Raw genomic sequence first — 18,811 nt, forward strand, 5'->3', positions numbered from 1 at the left:
GCACACTGAAATCTCAGCCCTCACTTTCCAAATAGGCAAATATCTACCTCTTGAAGAAAGTGTTGGCCCATATGTGAGCAAAGCCTCGTGAGGTCTTAGAATAGAGGTGGAGTCGATCTAGATTTCGGGTGGGCAAAGCCAAGGCCCAAGCATAATTTCTCTGGGCTTAGTACAGACTTGTAACACCACACCACCCTTTTGCACGCAATCCCTTGTTTTTGCAAAATTGATACGGGAGAACCTTTCTGCTTTGAAACACTGTAGGATTGACTGGTGCTCTTTAGTTTCTGCAGGTCCTTTTGTTTAAGCACCGTTTGTTTGTGACTGCCCAGTTTGTATTTCTTGTCAGTCAAGGCAGGATGGAGTGCATTGTAGATTAATTCTACCTGAGTGACAAAGGCTCTGTTCCCTGTCCTTGGGATCTAGTGTCACTTCTTCTATGAACTCTGGAGATCAGAGGCCAAGCCCATTTACTCACACATCTTCCTGACCTTGTAAATCCTATTGTCAGCCCTGGCTCCTGCTGATTCTGGGATCTCAATGTCCCTAATTATTGTGGTGCTTGTCCTTCTCTCTCCCCTCCTACTGCCAGTCAGATGCCATGCTCTGTTGGCCTCTTCCACCTTTGCACAGGGAACACCAGCAGGAACACGAGAACCTGTAGTTCTGAAGGAGCATGTCAAATAGGAAAGCATACCGTCTCTCTGCCTCTCAAACTACAGGTCCCAGAGCAAGGGCAGACCACCTTGGCTCTTCAGCTGATGCAGAAGCAGCTGAAGAGCAGAAGCAGAACTCCCATCATCCTCAGCCTGATGGGAGTTGTAGTTCAACAACAGCTGGAGAGTCAAAGGTTGCCTACTCCTGCCCTAGAGGGTTCTCAGAGTTTTCCTCTCTCCGTTTGAGAGGAGAACCTGCACCACCTGCTCACTGTTGAGATTATTACTTGCTCACAAGATCTGGATGCTCAATACCGATACATAGATACTAGAGCCAGTGGCGCTCTTTGAACTAGACTTCCGGGCAAAGTCCAGTCCCCTGCAGGCCTGGGGGGACCTCCAAATGCTAAACATGCAAAATGTGGCATCTCCCTGAAAATCTCTTCTAAATATAAAAATAAAACGTTTCCAGTTCTCCCTGAGCATGTTCTGGTGTGAAAAAAGGTGCGTTGCAGCTTATCTGGCGATGGTGATGGCGGCAGCAGTAGCGGGGTGGATGGGGGGGGGGAGGCCTTTAGGCTCAGGCTCCCAAATTACATAGGTGTACCTCTGATTAGAGCTGATCCAAACAGGGATCCCATTATTGCTGCCCCTTTCACAGGTAATGAAAATGAAAGAGGCGCTCTGGGGCATTTTTGAGGAATAGGAGTGCAACATTTTCTGAGGGTTTCAGAAGCGGCCGGTCTTACCACTGACTGGTGGCACTGGACGTTCCTCTCTTTTAAAAAACCCAATTGTTTACAATGCTTCTGTGGCAGCAGCATTGGAAGTCTGCTACTACTGTTGCCGTCCTTTCACCCCTCAAAATTGCTTTGGTTTATCCCTCTCTCCCCAAGCCCTTAAGCATCCCCAAAAATTAGTCAAAAACGGACGTTCGAGGATTTTCAGCCCAGTTCTAAGATAAAGGAAAATAAGTTCCCATAAACAGATACATGTATAATCTATAATTTAGCTCCATTTCCACCACCACCACCACCACCCCGATCGTAATGGGCTTGCAGCAGGGACATCCTCAGCCCCAGTAACATGAATCTGTTCTCTCCACCATGCTTGGGTTCTAGTCAGGGGGTCTTGGTGCTCTACCCTGTGCATCCTATCTTGAGTTCCATGATGAAAAAGATAGGAGATAAATTCAACAAACAAACAAGCCCCTCCTCCTGCCAGGAGTAGAAGAAAGAGGGCAATAACAACAAGCAGAAAGAAATTTTCATGTAAGGTTCATAACTGACAGATGCTGTAAATTTCAGGTTTTCTTGGCATACAATTGGATGTCTTTTAAGCAGAATCATTGTGTTGCTATTACTGTTGCTTTGATCTACTGATAGACCTCATAAAAATGCCCAAACCCCACTACATCTGGATTTATTGAGGAAAGAGAAGGCAAGCAAGCACATCATTACTTGTGGTTAACAGCATTCAGAGTTTGATTTAAAAGGCCCAGTTTGTTTTGTTTTTAGTTTAGACCAGCAGTATTCCTCTTCATCTAGACAATGCCTCTCTGGTATTAGCACCATTTGGCACACTAAGCTCCACCTCAAATCCAATGCTGTAATATTTTCATTACATGTACATATTGACTTGGCTTTATAATTTATGGAAGCTAATGAAAATAGAAGCTTTGCCCAAGGGCTCTGTGACTGACAGCTAGGTTACAAGAAAAGCCATTATATCTACTCAAGTCAATAACCCACTTAACTCGCTCAACAAGCAGAGTGTCCAAAACACCCAGTTATTCCCGGGGTGTTGCAAACTGCAATGAGCCCACCTTTCCACAACAGAGGTCTTATACCAGGTGCTGTAACCAACAGACCTGGGCATTGGTTAACTCCCTGTGCTTTGATGTCATGAGAGGGGGTTATACGAATGATATGTATATACCGCTTTTCAACAAAAGTTCTCAAAGTTTACATAGATATAAAGATGGCTCCCTGTCCCCAAAAGGCTCATATTCTAAAAACAAAACATAAGATAGACACCAGCAACAGCCACTGGAGGGATGCTGTGCTGGGAATGGATAGGGCCAGTTGCTCTCCTCCTGCTAAATAAAGAGAATCGCCACTTTAAAAAGGTGCCTCTTTGCTCTGTTAGCAGGGGCAACATAGTTGGGTATGCTAAGAAATCATGAGAGGGTCTGTGGGTGAGGAGAACCCAGTAAGTTAGGAGTGGTTTTCAGTATCCAGCTCTACTACTACTACTGTGGATATTTATATACCACTTTTCAACAAAAGTTCTCAAAGTTTACATAGATATAAATAAAGATGGCTCCCTGTCCCCACAGGGCTCACAATCGGACCCTTGTGCATTCCCTCCAACACCCCAAATCCTCCCCATTCTTCAAATGGAAGCCCTATCCTTGAAATCTGCCCTCCACTAGCTACATGGTTTTAAACAGGGGCTAAGTCCAAAGAAAACCGTACGGGTCTGTGGGCGTCAGGAGGAGAAATCAACTTGATGACACACTTTACCCTTAGGTAGTCCTATCTGTCAGGGACGCCATAGCAGCAGTTTCCTCTCTATAAACAAGGAACAGGAGCAGGGGGTGGACTCCCCTCACCCCTGAGCTCCATTCGCACTGCCCTCCTGGTTGTCTGTTCAGTGCCCTCTGAGTCTGCAAACATTCTGCTTCTTTGGGACAGTTTGGAGCTGGGTTGGCCCTGCTAGGTTTCTCTGCCAGTTCAGATTTGTGTGAAACCAACATAGCTGTGGATTGCCCCAAGTCTGCCAGGACCTCCCTCTTGCCTGCAAGTGCACTGACTATGTGTCCAGAAGGTTCATAACAGTTCCAGCTCTTTCAGAAATAAATAGAGGTTTTGGATGGTACTGCAAATGAGTCAAATAGCAGACGTAGCATCCTTCCAGTCTCTCAGCTGGGAAGACATGCTGCAGTTACAAACACTTAAGTTAGCGAGAAGAAAGGAAAGGGGCTTGCCTTAGCACCTCTTTCAGTTTGTACAGATATCTGCACACTTGATTCCAAATAGCCAGCGTGGTGTAGTGGTTAGAGTGCTGGACTAGGACCGGGGAGACCCGAGTTCAAATCCCCATTCAGCCATGAGACTTGCTGGGTGACTCTGGGCCAGTCACTTCTCTCTCAGCCTAACCTACTTCACAGGGTTGTTGTGAAAGAGAAACTCAAGTATGTAGTACACTGCTCTGGGCTCCTTGGAGGAAGAACGGGATATAAATGTATAATAATAATAATAATAATAAATATAAGATTTGAATATACCAAACACTGCCCACGCAAGATCACAAAGCCCCTTGCATTCTGGGTAGTTAATCCAAGTATTTACCAGCCCTTGTTTTTGTATACAGTCAGATAAAATCACTTCTTCCCACAGCATTCATTGGAGAGAGAGAAATTAGCCCACCCTTTTGCTCCCCCCCACTTTTTTTTTTTGGCCACTCCAACGATATATAGGGAGGAAAGCTAGTCTTGTGGCAGCGAGCTTGAATTGTCCCATTTGCTAAGCAGAGTCTGCCCTGGCTTGCAAGTGAATGGGCAAATGAGCACTATGAGCAAGTGAACACTATAAGATATCCCCCCCTTAGGGGACGAGGCCACTCTCAGAAGAGCACCTGCATGCTTGCAAGTAGGGATGTGCCTGGACTGTGGTTCGAAGCTGCTTCCCTGCTCTGCCTTCCAGCTTCCTGCCGCACATCCCCCAAAGCACCACACACTGTCAACATGCACATGGCATCTGCGCATGCAGAGGCACTATTTGTTTAGTCAGCAACACCATGCTGACCACTCAAATGGCGCTCACGCATGCACAGACACCATGTGTGTGCAGGCGGCACATGGGGCTTTGGGGGATCCATGCCGCCCCGGCAGGAAGCTGAAAGGGGCGCCAGAGAGCAGGTAGGTACCTGCTCGCCTTTTCCATCCAAGTTCTCTTTTGAATTTCCTTACAACTGTTCGAACTGCATGCATTTGGGCACATCCCTACTTGCATGCAGAAGGTTCCAAGTTCTCTCCCTAGCATCTCCAGAACAGAGCTTGTAGAGACTCCTGCCTGCAACCTTGGAGAAGCTGCTACCAGTCTGGGTAAACAATACTGAGCGAAATGGATCAATGATGTGACTCCGTATGAAGCAGCTTCCAATGTTCCTATATATGGTAGATTGGTTCAGAGAATATTAAAAAGGTAATTGGCTCATATTCTGCAACCTTAAACATGCTCCCAAAAATGTTGGATTCAGATTGGGTATGGAAAGGAAGGAGTACCCACAGGACTGTCTGGGCCCAGGGCACTGTATGCAGATTGGGCCCCACACCCACAATCTACCAGCACGAATTGCTGCTGCTTATTATTATTATTATTATTACATTTATATCCTGCTCTGCCTCCAAGGAGCCCAGAGCGGTGTACTACATCCTTGAGTTTCTCTTTCACAACAACCCTGTGAAGTAGGTTAGGCTGAGAGAGAAGTGACTGGCCCAGAGTCACCCAGCTAGTTTCATGGCTGAATGGGGATTTGAACTCAGGTCTCCCCAGTCCTAGTCCAGCACTCTAACCACTACACCACGCTGGCTCTCTCTGCTTGGCATGGGAGCCTTCCCATTATTACAATACTTCTGCATCAGGCTGCCCAACTATTTCTCTTCCCCCTCCACTCACACATACAAACAGTTTGAGAAGCTAAGAGGCATCCCAATCCTATGCATGTTTACACAAGAGTAAGTCCTATTAATTTCAGGAGGATTACTCTCATGTATGTATGCATAAGATTGCAGCCTTTTCCTCTTGCACTGCCCCTGCTGGCTCTACTCTGGGGGCCAGTACAGCAGGTTCTCTTGTACCCCTCTCATGGTGGCCTGGGCTGAGCGGGGTGCGGGGGGGGGGGGGAGAAACACCTTCATGAGCAGTCCTTCTGTGCCATACTGCGACAACATGACTATGATCATGCTGGATTCTGCACAGTGACTGACATACTTAATGTTCCATGCATGCAAGTTGCAGAAATGACATTACATTGGAAGTAATGGGCTTACTCTTGCACATCATTTGTGCAATCTACACTTACGTGCATGCAGCATTGCTGGGCTGATGTACCCCTGGGCAGTATGTCAACCAGTAAGCAGAGGTGCTCTTACCCTTGGACTTTGGGGCCAAAGCCCAGGGACTCCACAGCCCCTGGGGCCCACCAAATCCTCTTTAGTCTGTCTCGGGTGATGTGGCCACCCGACCGAGCATGACAATGCTCAATTTGCAGGGGAGGGGGCCCTCCAAAGGCCTTTAGGTCGAAGTTTCAAAATTACCTAGGTGCACCTCTGCCAGTAAGTTTAAGTAGCACAGTATCGGCCACTATTTAATTTCTAAAAACAAACAGAAAACAAACACACAGATTTGCCGGGGCTCAAATGTGGAAGCCACAACTCTGACTTTGGAGGCTGCCCCCTTAATTCCAGAGCTAGCTACAAAACTCAGCAATGAAGAGGAAGTCATCCAGCCCAAGTCCAGAGTTTTCCTGATGATCCCTCCCTCCTTCTCAATGAACTCTTAATCTGAGCCCTGAACCTTGGCTGAATTGAATAAAATGGCACCCGGGCTCAAATTAATCTGACAATAGATAGAACAGGTGATAAGGGAGCGGACAGAATCTGCAAATGAGTAGTGAGGAAGGAGCATCTTTCCCCTATTCACTGAATGTGCAATACTGCCATTCATAAATTATGCTTTTTTTTCCTGCTTAAATGTCACCACACATCTCCACAAATGTCTCCTGCTAGTGCCAGAGAAGACTCTCCCCCACTTGCCTACCCCAGATGCTGGCCCACAGTGCCCTATTAAAAGACGTGGAAGCAATTGCAGTACACAGAGTGTAACCCTGCCTTTCCATATTACTTGCTCATCCACCCCTCTCTGCCCCTATAAGCATGAAGCGATTGCCAGGCAAACATCTTTGACAATTGCATCTCTCCGTGCTATTTACCTTCTGTCATTTAAACTGCCATGTCAGTTTCCCACTTTAAAATAAATATCTACTGTGCACTCCAGCACTGGCGCACACCTGTGGCCTTTTAGGCACAACAAAGCAAAATAGAACAATCTGAAGGATGCTTCGAGATTAGAGACGGGGGGGGGGGAGTGGAGGGGAGGCAGGAAATTGCAGCTAATGTGGAGGTTTCCAGGTACAGGATCACAGGCATGGATGAAAACAGGACGTGTCCGTTTGCCTTTAATTGTGTTTATTTAATGAACCACCTTTAAGGGAAGCAATGCAAGCATGCGCAGCAGGTGGGAACAATATCCAGTGCTGCAGGCACACGGCAGCTTCTGCTGCCAGGCTCCTTTTTCTTTGGCTGAACTTCCAGAGCTTTCCCCCCACCAGCAAGGTGGCAAAATGTGGGCTGACACAGAGACTAACCCACTGCACTAGGGCAAACGTTGCGCCAGTGCAAGAGCCTTTTATTCATGATAAATGAATAAAGAGAGCTGGTCTTGTGGTAGCAAGCATGACTTGTCCCCTTAAGCAAAGCAGGATCCGCCCTGGTTTCATACGAAAGGGGGACTAGAAGTGTGAGCACTGCAAGATATTCCCCTCAGGGGATGGAGCCGCTCTGGGAAGAGCATCTAGGCTCCAAGTTCCCTCCCTGGCATCTCCAAGATAGGGCTGAGAGAGATTCCTGCCTGCCACCTTGGAGAAGCCGCTGCCAGTCTGGGTAGACAATACTGAGCGAGATGGACCTATGGTCTGACTCAGTATATGGCAGCTTCCTATGTCCCTATCATTACATTTCAATACCACCCTATCCATCCAAAGGCTCTGGGTGGTGTATAACCACCAAAAACAAAATGCAAACAAACAAACCAGACAATCAGCTTAAAACATAAAAACAAATTTTAAAACAGTTTAAAACCAGTTTAAAAACACCGAAGAACAATTTAAAACCCTCAGAAGGCCAGGCCAAACAAATACGTTTTCAGGGCTCCCTTGAAGGCCAACATTGATGAGCTCAAACTATGGATTTCTGAAAGCCAGCACTCCTCAATCCGGAGCTTGGGTTCCAGACTAGTGTGGCGCTTGCAGCCCCAAGGCGCAGAAGGAGATGCCCACATCCTGTTCCGCCACTGTTGCCCTAGAAGTACAACTGGGAACAACCCTGTGACTTAGTGCTGCTTCAGAACTCCCTTGTGTGAGCACAAGTTTGTTTGTTGCACCAGTGCAGTCTTAGTTTGCATATCAGCTGCTACAATTTGAAAGTTTGACCACCGAAGAAACACAGGAAGCAGATGCTGAAATGTGTGTCTCACACAGGCACTCTCAAATGCATACAACTCTATGAGAGAATGTGGATATACTTCAGATACAACATGTTTTTAAAAGTCTCAGGAAGGTTGAAACCAGGGGTGTCCTTAGGGACAGGCAAATAGGGGCACTGCCCCGAGCCCCATGCTTCCTGCAGCCCCATGCCAGCAGCAGGGAGGTTCCAACCAGGAGTCCCCTGGTCCCCCAATGCGAGTGAGTGAGCCACAGTGCTGCCTGAGTCAGAGGGTGGTGGCTGCAGCGGGTAGGAGCTGCACTCCACCAGCAGTGGCACAGAGATCTCCCACCACTGCCCCCCTGGAGTATGGCTGCCCTCCGACTCGGCAAGGGATTGCTTGGCAAATCAGAGTGCGCCATGGGGCTGGCTGAGTGGGAGAATGGCTGCTGTGGCAGGTGGGAGAAACACTCTGGCCGGCGGTGTTGGGAGGCGGGAGGTTCCAGGAAGGAATCTCTATGTCACCAGGGCCCGGGGGGCCCCACCCCACTCCCATGGCCCTGAGCCCCACACCTCCTAAGGAAGGCCTGAGCTGAAAGACAGTTGTAAGGCCACTTTCCTGCGTGGCCCTCAGTTGCTGTAAAAATCTGCTACGACGACATCTAGAGTCGCACTCCTGTATCTCACACATGCACACCAACTGCGGGAGGAAGCTCAAAAGTGTTTTAAGTGGCAAATGCAAAATTAACCTAGGACTGCAGTTTTCCTGCAATGGCAAAACCCTGGTGACATTTTGCTGCACTTTTAACCTGCTTGGTGGTTTGGCTTCTTTCTTTGCACGCGTCCCTGTTTTAGCAGCTTGAGTCTCTCTGGTGGGTGTGTGTGTGTGTGGTGTGTGTGTGTGTAAGTTTGGGGGCCTCCAAGGAGAGACCGGTGGGAGTGAGGCTTGTAAATATTTTGCAGAGAACCTAAAGTGTTACTAGAGAAACTAATTTACACTGAGCAGGAGCTAAAAATAAGCCCAGAGAGATGCATCCATGGCAGGCTGCCTTCTCGGTTTCTATGCCAACCATCTGCAGAGTTCATTAAGGTGCGTCTGGCTTCCCCCAAAATCCAGACTAGAAGAGAAGCAGCAAGATTACCACTTCAAAGCTAATAGGAAGGAGCATAGCTGGGCTGAGTTAATTTTTGTGCACATGGAGGGACTCCATCCAAAAAAGCAGACACAGATAAAGGGCGCGCGGGGGTGGGGGGAGAGAGGGGGAAAAAAAACTTAGCAGCATCCAAAACAGACATTATTGCAAAGAATCAACACTGCATTCAGCCTCTGGAGAATCTCAGCTTTCAATGAACTCTCTCACCCCATCCCCACAGGTTTCTAGCCCTTAAGACTGCCGAGAAATCTGAAAAGCGTGCCTGGTAGTAGGTTAGAAGCTGGTAACTGGGCAGATCTTCCAGTGGTTGTGGGGGGGTGGGGCCCTGCCTTAGCTCACTGACCTTCCCCAAAGCTGACAAAGGCAGAATAAAATTGTGCAAAATTAATACATGCATGTAAATATGCTGGATTTGAATAATTCTATTCATGCTAGAGAGTCAGGCTTTTCTGGGTGGAAAGTGATTTACGCGGTGTGGATTTTCGGAGTCTTACGGAAGAGCATACAAAGCTCAAAGCATGCCTCTGGCAGGAGGTGAATATAAAAGTTCTGAGACAAATGGATCAATGCACCGTAAACCACAACCGTACTAAGGTTAAGTAGCTCTTATAGCTTCTTCAAAGGGTTGCTTGTCTGTGGTCCAAAGACTGTTTTAAGGGCTGCGTCTTGACTATCCTTCACATAGCCCTTTAATTAACACTGCAGCTTTACTTTCTCAAGAGGCAGCCATCCACCACCATCACCACCTGTACAGAAACGCAGCTGTGTTGTGCCAATGCTGTCTCCCCTTGAAAAATTTGTATGGATTTTGCACACAAACAAGGGTCGTGGATCTAGAGTCCTGCCCCCTGAATGGATCAAAATATGATGATGGTGGTGGTGGTGGAGCAGCACGTTGAGGGGGTTTAGAGAAGGAGAACCTGCAAGATGGCAATCTGCCGAATGCTTTTGCTAGTTAAATGAATACAGGGAGGTGGGCCCTGGTTTCAGCTAACCCAGGACTCACTGCCTTGGGCTTCTCCCCAGACCCTGTGAAGGATAGAGTGTCCCTGAGCCAGTGCAGAGCACCTTTCTCTCACCTTCATGGGAGTACAGCTCATCCCACCCACCTGGAATTGGAGGAGGAGGAATTTCAGATCAAAGCTTGGAAATGCCAAGCGGGCTCAATCTCCAGCTCCTCTCCTTTTTGGAAGTCTGGGGCGGGGGGAGGAGAAGCTTCAAGTTGCACCAACACCACGTTCCTCTTTTTTGGTCTTTCTCATTAGAGAGAATGTGGCCATAGGCAGGGCAGAGATTGTTAGTTTCCTGCAGCTGCTGACAACATCCTCTGTGTTCAGAGGCAATATATCACAGAGTCATTAATGTGCAAGACACACGGGGAGGGACCATCATCTTCATGCCCTGCTTGAGAACACCTGTCTGGCCAGTGTCAGAAACAGAATGGCAAGCAAGACTGGTCTGGTCTGATGCAGAAAGGCAACGTATGTGGGGGCGAGGATAGGAGCGGCCCTTCCATGTGGCAAGGTCAGGCAATTGCCTCAGGCGGCAGAAGAGCAGCAAGATGGGTCTGCCACTGCTGCCCTTGGAGCTGCTCTTGGGGATCCATCTGAGCCTTGCAAACTTTGCAGGGAGCCCCCCTCCCCACACTCCTTGCAAAAAGCACTCAGAACCAAGAAGGCCACTGACAACCCCTCCTCCCCCTCCCGCACTTTCAAAGTTTGCAAGGCTGTTTTTGAAAGGGGACTGGCCCCCGCCAGAGGCACATGGGTTTAATACAGTGGTTTGCACCTCACCCTCAGATGCCAGAATAGCTTGGGCCACCCCTGGGCAGGGACGAAGTGGTGGCTGAGCCCAGAGTTACCGATCTCCCCCTCCCACACAGCTGCTTTGAAATCCAGGGAAGTGGAGGGGTGGGAACGTTGGATTTAATCACATGTATGGAGACTCATGTGACATCAAGACCAGAGGAGAGCTGGTCTTGTGGTAGCAAGCATGAACTGTCCCCTTGGCTGAGCAGGTAACCATAGGTAGGGCAGAGACAGTTAGGGTTTGCATTTGAATGGGAGACTATATGTGTGAGCACTGTCAGATAGCCCTCTTAGGGGATGGGGCTGCTCTGGGAAGATCACCTTCATGCTTCCATGCCAAAGGTCCCAAGTTCCCTCCCTGGCATCTCCAAGATAGGGCTGAGAGAGACTCCTGCCTGCAATCTTGGAGATGCCGCTGCCAGTCTGTGCAGACAGTAAGGAGCTACATGGACCAATGGTCTGACAGCAGCTTCCTATGTTCCTATGACCACAGTCCCCACACATGGGAAGCTTTTAAGCTGCTACCACTCAGCTCCCACCCATCTGCACCAACCTTTAGCTAACACAGGTACCACTAAATTAAAATGGGAATTAAATACCTGATACTGAGGAGAGGTCTTGTTTTATGCACTTGGACATCACACATTGGGCAATATTTGTTGGTCTCCAGGTAACGAACGATGCAGGTTTTACAGACTAAGAAGAGAGAAAACAAGAGCAATGAGAGGAGAAAGTCACTGCAGGAAACAAGACTTGAATGTATGGAATCAGAATGTTGCTTCACTTTGATTCAAGGCTAGCCCTAATCAAAGTGAGAGGGGCTGCTTCAGACAAACTGGGCAATAGCCCGGGATGCCAAAATGCCAGGGCTCCTTTTCTCAGTTATATTAGTGTACTGTGGTGGGAAGCAATTGCCTGAATTATTGGAGAAGGTCTGTGGAGGCAGCTTAGGGGCTTGCCAGCTGCGGGATCTCCCCTGCATCCCAGAGGGCATGATTTCTCAAGAGCTTCTGATCTCCAGCAGCTCCACAACAGTTGTGGAGGTAAGAAAGTTAAACACACACACACACACTCACACACAGAGAAAATATCCTGGTGAGCTCTTGATCATTTAATGGCCTACTTATGTTCTGTGGCTCAGCATACCAGACAAAAAAATCTTGGGCCAGCCTTCATGGCCAGGTTGGGCAACAAATCAGCTATTTAATGTATTTGGGTAGAGGCTGTTCAGTTGGCCTCTGTGCACGCGCAGAGACCATTTGAGGGGTTAGTATGGCACAAACTGTGCATGTGCAGAAGTCAACAGAGGATGCTGGGTTGAGTGCCTTCACCCTACAGAGCATTTTGGGTACAGACGGTGGGTCGGTTTGCCACTGTTTAAAACAATATTTTCCCACCCTCACTGCCCCTACTCCACTACAGCGGTGCTCACTGGCTGCTACTGACAGGCTTCTATTATGCTAGAAGCACAAGGTGCAATATGACACATTTGTTAGAAATCTGAATGAGAAAAACCATGTGCTACAGAAATAATCCATGACTTGATTGTGATGGAGCTGACCTGGTATGTATCACAGAGGGCTGGTCGGGGGAGGCTAGTGGTCCAGTCTGGTCCCAGCTTCTCCTGCCAGGGTACTCTGTTGTGGAGCAAGTGAGAGGATGTGGGCGGGGAGGTGGAGCGGCTGTGGTCCATAAGAATAAGACCTCCCTTACAAGGATCTCTGTCAAGGAATTAGCCTATATAGAATGTGTGTAAAGTCTGGGAATCAGGGACAAATTGGAAATTCTGTTGGTGTACCGTTCACCCCTCTGTCCAACAGAATCCCTAACTGAGCTGAATGACTTGGTTGCAGAGTTGGCATTGGAGTTGCCCAGGTTGATGGTGGTTGGGGACTTCAGTGTTCACTTTGGAACCACTTTGTCATGAGCAACTAAAGAGTTCATAGCGGTCATGACAACTTTGGAGTAACAAGGTCTAAAACTCTTGATTTTTTGTAAATAAGCCCTTGAAAATGAATTGTATTATTATTGCATAGATATTCCTAAAACGGTATCATTATTGTAAATAGATTGTGATTATAAATGCTTGCATTTATAATTTAGAGAAAAGCTGGCAGGATCAAAAGTTCATGGCTTCTGCTCAAGCAAGATTCAGTTAAAGGTGATGCAGTGTACTGAGTTAATTTTGGAGGGAAAGGGGGCTTTGATTTAATTGGTTGCATTTTGTAAAATGAAGGGAACTTAAGTTGTACTGATTGGGTTGTTTAAAAAATGGTTAGAGAAAAATTGTATGTATATATAGGAGGCTGCCTTAGCAGCGAGAGTCTGAAGTCACCAGAAAAAGAGAGAAGTTCAGTTTTGGAAGCCAGCAGTGAGAGTTCAGTTTTGGACGTCAGAGTGGACAGACTACAGTTACAAGAGCTGGAGTGTGTAGTGAAAAGAAAGGAAGAGTCAGAAAGACAAGAAGTAAATGTTGGAGAGCTGAAGGAACTGAGTCCAGTCCAAGTGGAGGCGCTGAGGCCAGTCAAAGCAGAAGAATTGCTAGCACAGGCTGAGAGAATCAGTGTTGTGGCTGTAGCAAGAGCTGAAATCACAGAAGAACCAAGTTGGATTGAACCCCAGGCCTGTACTGTGACCAGGACCAGAGACTGCAGAAGGAAAAGCCAGAGTTGCTAAAGGTGATCATCAAAGACTCTGTTAGGGCTCAGTGAGAATTGGGTTAATGGATGCATTTTTGCCCACATTTTGTTTGTTCCCTATGTTCTTTTGTTTGATGGCTTTGTTTTATATATATACTAAACTTGTATATGTTACATACACACACACACACACACACACACACACACACACACACACACACACGTAACTTTTCTTGTTTATAAAATTTCTTGTTTATAAAAAAATTGTAGCTTGTTTCTCCACCCCATGCCTATATGCCTTACCACTCTACCAAAGGGTGTTTTGGGCAACAGAGGTTTGAAAAGCTGTTGTAGTAGACTCAGCCAAAAGCCTACTTGGTGGCAGCGGTTAAACTAATAATTATCAGGGAGATCCGTGTCTCATGGTAGCACAGCAAGGCGGATACTCCACACTTGGTGGCAAGCAGTGGGATAGACTGCTATCCCTCCACACATGGTGGCAAAGTGGTGGGACAGACAGCTATTCCTCCACAACAACTATGGGCCTGTCCCAAGCGGTCTTGGGACCAACGCACATTGCTGGTCACACACTCTATTTAGTCTTCTGCTCTGGTCAGGGTGGTATTCTGTGGGACACCTATGATTTCCCCATTGTCATGGATTGCCTGGTTAAGGTTGGACTGACAACCACTGGCCTTAAAAGCCTCCAAGGCTTTTTGGAATCCTATTGGATCCAATAACCTTCTTGGGTGGACCCTGCAAGTACCTCTGCAGGGGTGAAGAACCTATTAGGAGGGTCCACCCAAGAAGGTTATTGGATCCAATAGGACTCCAAGAAGCCATGGAGGCTTTTAAGTTCAGTGATCCTGTCAACACCCTAATTAAGACTTGGAATAATGAACTAACTAGGGCAGTAGACACTATTGATCCTAAGTGCCCCTTCTGACTCACTTCTAAATTAGCCCCTTGGTATACAGAAGAACTACAGGGGATGGAGCAGTAAGGCAGGAGGTTAGAGTGCAAATGGAGAAAGATTTTACTCAAATCTGATAGATTACAAAACAGAGAACATCTGAAGATCTATGCTCAGGCAATGCGTGCAGCAAAGAAGCAGTTCTTTTCTGCATACATTGCATCCGCAAGCTCAGGTCCTGCAGAGTTGTAAGGGGACTAGTACATGCCCCTCCTCCCTTGAATCAGAATCTAGAGCCATTGGTGACTCACTATGACATTTTAAACTAGTTTTTTGTGGATAAAATCTCTCAGATTCGAGCAGAACTGGATTCCACGGTGATTGCACAATCTATTATGGTGGTGTCCAGCAACTCCTCTTGTATGGTTAGGTTGGATCAGTCTCAGTTTGTGACTCCCAAGGACATGGACACGCTGCTTGGAGATGTTTGCCTTACCACTTATCCTTATGACCTTTGCCCTACATGGCTTATACAATCTAGCAGGGAGGTTATTGGAGAGGGTCTTGTTACTATCATCAATGCCTCTCTAAGGGAAGGCAGGATGCTTCCTTGTCTCATGGAGGCAATTGTTAGACCACTTTTGAAGAAACCTGTATTGGATCCCTCAGAGGATCCAATTAGGTAATTACAGGCTGGTCTTGTGGTAGCAAGCATGACTTGCCCCCTTAGCTAAGCATGGTCTGCCCTGGTTGCCTATGAATGGGAGACTTGATGTGTGAGCATTGTAAGACATTCCCCTTAGGGGATGGAGCCACTCTGAGAAGAGCATCTGAGATTCCAATTTCCCTCCCTAGCGTCTCCAAGATAGGGCTGAGAGAGACTCCTGCCTGCAACCCTGGAGAAACCTATGTCTTCCTATGTCTATGCTCTGGTCTCCTATGTCTCCATTCTTCCATGGTTGGGCAAGGTGATTGGTAAGAGTGTGGTGGGTTCTCAACTCCAGTCAGTCTTGGAAGAAGCAGATTATCTTGAACCCATTTCAAACCGGCTTTTGGGTGGGCTATGGGGTGGAGACTGCCTTGGTCAGCCAAATGGATGATCTCCAATTAGGGCTGCCTTTGTATGTAGTTCAGAAACTGCAACTGGTGCAGAACGCGGCAGACAGGTTGGTCTCTGGAGCTACTCGTAGAGACTACTTACTCCTATTTTAAAAGGAGGAGTGTGACCCTGTTGGTCCTTTTGGATCTCTTAGAGGCTTTTGATACCATCAACCATGGTTTCCTCTTGGACCATCTCGGGGGAGGGGGTGGAGAGGCACTCCTACCTCTCAGGTAGATTCCAGATGGTGTCGCTTGGAGATTGTTGTTCTTCAAAGTGAGAGCTCTGTGTTGAGTCCTGCAGGGCTCCATTCTATCTCCAATACTTTTTAAGATCTACATGAAACCGCTGGAGGAGATCATCAGGTGATTTGGTTCAGGGTGCTATCAATATGCTGATGACACCCAGATCTATTTCTCCATATAAGCTTGGTCCCTAGATGGCTTAACCTCTCTAAATGCTTGCTGGAATAGTTAATGGGCTGGATGAGGGAGAACAAACTGATGTTGAATCTAAACAAGATGGAGGTACTCATTGTGGGAGTCCAGAAACTAGGAAGTGGTTTAGCTCTAACTGTTCTAACTGGATGGGGTTGCACTCCCCATGAAAGATCAGGTTCATAGCTTGGGAGTAGTTCTACACCCAAACCTCTCCCTGATATCTCAGGTTGAGGTAGTAGCCAGGAGTGCTTTTTATCAGCTTTGGCAGATACGCAAGCTACGCCCATTTCTCGAGATAAATGTCCATTAAACTGTGGTGCATATGCTGGTAAGCCTGGTAGTCATCCAGGCTAGACTACTGCAATGTGGTCTACATTGGGCTGCCTTTGTATGTAGTTCAGAAACTGCAGCTGGTGCAGAACACGGCAGCCAGGTTGGTCTCTGGAGCTACTCACAGAGACTACTTACTCCTATTTTAAAAGAACGATGCTGGCTGCCAATTAATTTCTAGGCAAAATACAAAGTGCTGGTTATTACCTATAAAGCCCTGACCAGCTTAGGCCCAGGGTATTTAAGAGAGCGCCTTCTTATTCATGAACTCCATTGCCTATTAAGATCATCGGGGGAGGTCCGGTTGTAGTTGCCACCAGCTTGCTTGGTGGCGACCCAAAACTGGGCCTTCTCTAGTGTTGCCCCGAGGCTCTGGAACACACTCCCAAATGAAATCAGATTCTCCCCATCTCTGGTTTTTAAATGACTTTTGAAAACACACCTGTTTTACCAGGCTTTTTGTTTACGACGTTTAAACATTTTATTTATGGTAATTTTAATGTGTTATATGATTTTTAGGTTTTAGCTGCAGTTTGGTTAGCTTGTAAACCACCCTGAGATTTTATATAGGGTGGTATATAAATATGATAAATAAATAAATACTGTGCGTATGTGATAGCTAACTCCAGAGTTCAATAGTATTCACATGCAGAGTGATAATGGCCTCTGATTTCGTTGACATGGAGCCATCCACCTATGGATCGATGCCCATACAACCACTGATGTACACCCCAATGCTCTGACTGCCTCTGAAAATGCAAAGTCTATGTTTGGGTAGCTCAGGCTCACATTTCATCTCCATGCAATGCTGATTAAGAGATAAGCAGTTCTAAATTGCTAAATTGAGATGTGTCAGGCTCAAATATGCCTGTACACCTTGCCTCTTAATCTTAAGTGTGTGTTGAGGAGAAGAAGGGGAAGTTACCTACACAATAGTGAGGGAAATGCACTCTTCATATGCTCAAAGGCATAATTATTATGCATTTTCTGCAGCTAACCCCAGCATTGAGTAGTGCCCAAGAACAAGACAGGTCTCAAATAAACCCCTGGGGACTTGCAAATTTGGTTTGAAACTTACAGGAGTGTAAGCATTCCACAATGGTTGTGGCATCTATGAAGTAGCCTCCGCACAAGGCGCACATCAAGTGGGGGTTCAGCTCCGTGATTTTTATCCTGGTAGTCCTGTGCATTTTGGATCTTGAGGAGCTCCGCAAATCCTCTCTAGAAACAAAAACAAACCAAAGTAAATAGAAGAGCCCCAGTTAGCCTTCAAAGATCATCACAGTAGCCACAACATTGGTTTAAACCACAGCAGGCTGCAGTATGGAGAGGATACAGATGGTAACCATGCACCCTGGAAGGGAAGCTTCCTATGAGGAAGATGGAGAGAATAAAAAATCGGCAGCAAGAAAAGCAGAACTCTCTAACCTATATAAGTCTCTGGGCCAGTCACTTCTCTCTCAGTCTAACCTACTTCTCAGGGTTGTTGTGAGGAGAAACTCAAGTATGTAGTACACTGCTCTGGGCTCCCTGGAGGAAGAGCGGGATATAAATGTAAATAATAAAAATAAATAAATAAATAATAGATCTGTCCACATTTGCTCATTTTGAATAATGTATTCAGCTTGTGCTAGAGAGGAATAAAGAGCTAGGCAGGTCACTAAAGCCCTGATCACAGAAAATCCTGTTCAGGGTTTTCTTCCTTCTGTCTATAGCTTCTGTAACTTCACCAGGCATTGCTCGTTTGCTGCTGCCAGTCATTGCTACTGCCAGTCTGTGTAGACAATACTGAGCTAGAGGGACCAATGGTCTGACTCAGTATATGGCAGCTTCCTATGCTCCTATATACACTTTTGAACCTATCTTCATACTCACAAAGGTGAGGAGCTTCATTTTGACTTAGATGAAGAAAGCTACATTTGTTAGGATCCTAAATTCTGCACCTATACATACACAGTACCATCACAGAATCTACATCTACATCTATATCGTCCTTTGCATACCTGTCTGCCTAATACATGTTTCATGTTGTGGCATGGCTAACACCACCAGATACAAGATAGAAAGGGCACTGTCAGTTCCTAGAAGACAAGGTCTGTATGTATTCTGTGATCACATCTTTCAACAATGAGTGCAGAATTTCTATTGTTTCCCCCATCTTTCCTTCCAAAAAGAGGAAACCCAAGATGGTTAGCAAACATCCATGAAGTCAAAACTATAACATACATAGTACTGTATGTATATAGAATTTGACCCTTGGGCAATGGCAGCACTGGCAAAAAACAGCGGGAAGGGGCAAGATGCTTTTTGAGGTGGGGAGGGGGAGTTTTGTCCAGCACATTAAGGTTTCTGAAAGAGAAATTGCAGAATATTTCCTATCAATGCTCCCATCCTAACCATATTTTCCCTCAATGAATTCTATTGATTTTGATGCAGGTAAAATAAAGTTATCTTCCCAACCTAGTTCTGTCACCAACAGATGGAAATTAGTCAGTGAATAAGTCC

General features: G+C 46.7%; 1 protein-coding gene across 5 annotated transcripts in view; it reads right to left on the reverse strand.

Annotated features, from left to right (window-relative positions):
• PCGF2 (polycomb group ring finger 2) overlaps nt 1–18,811 on the reverse strand; it is a 62,281-nt gene that overhangs the window by 17,581 nt on the left and 25,889 nt on the right. For all 5 annotated transcript variants that reach the window (XM_053263195.1, XM_053263198.1, XM_053263194.1 and 2 more), the window contains exons 2-3: nt 17,385–17,527; nt 11,485–11,581 (exon numbers count right to left, since the gene is read on the reverse strand). In XM_053263195.1, coding sequence (XP_053119170.1) covers nt 11,485–11,581; nt 17,385–17,496 — 209 coding nt within the window. In that variant the 5' untranslated portion in view covers nt 17,497–17,527. The remainder of the gene's footprint in view (nt 1–11,484; nt 11,582–17,384; nt 17,528–18,811) is intronic.

Source organism: Hemicordylus capensis, chromosome 6 (genome assembly GCF_027244095.1).
Source record: "Hemicordylus capensis ecotype Gifberg chromosome 6, rHemCap1.1.pri, whole genome shotgun sequence".
NCBI classification, from domain to species: domain Eukaryota; kingdom Metazoa; phylum Chordata; class Lepidosauria; order Squamata; family Cordylidae; genus Hemicordylus; species Hemicordylus capensis.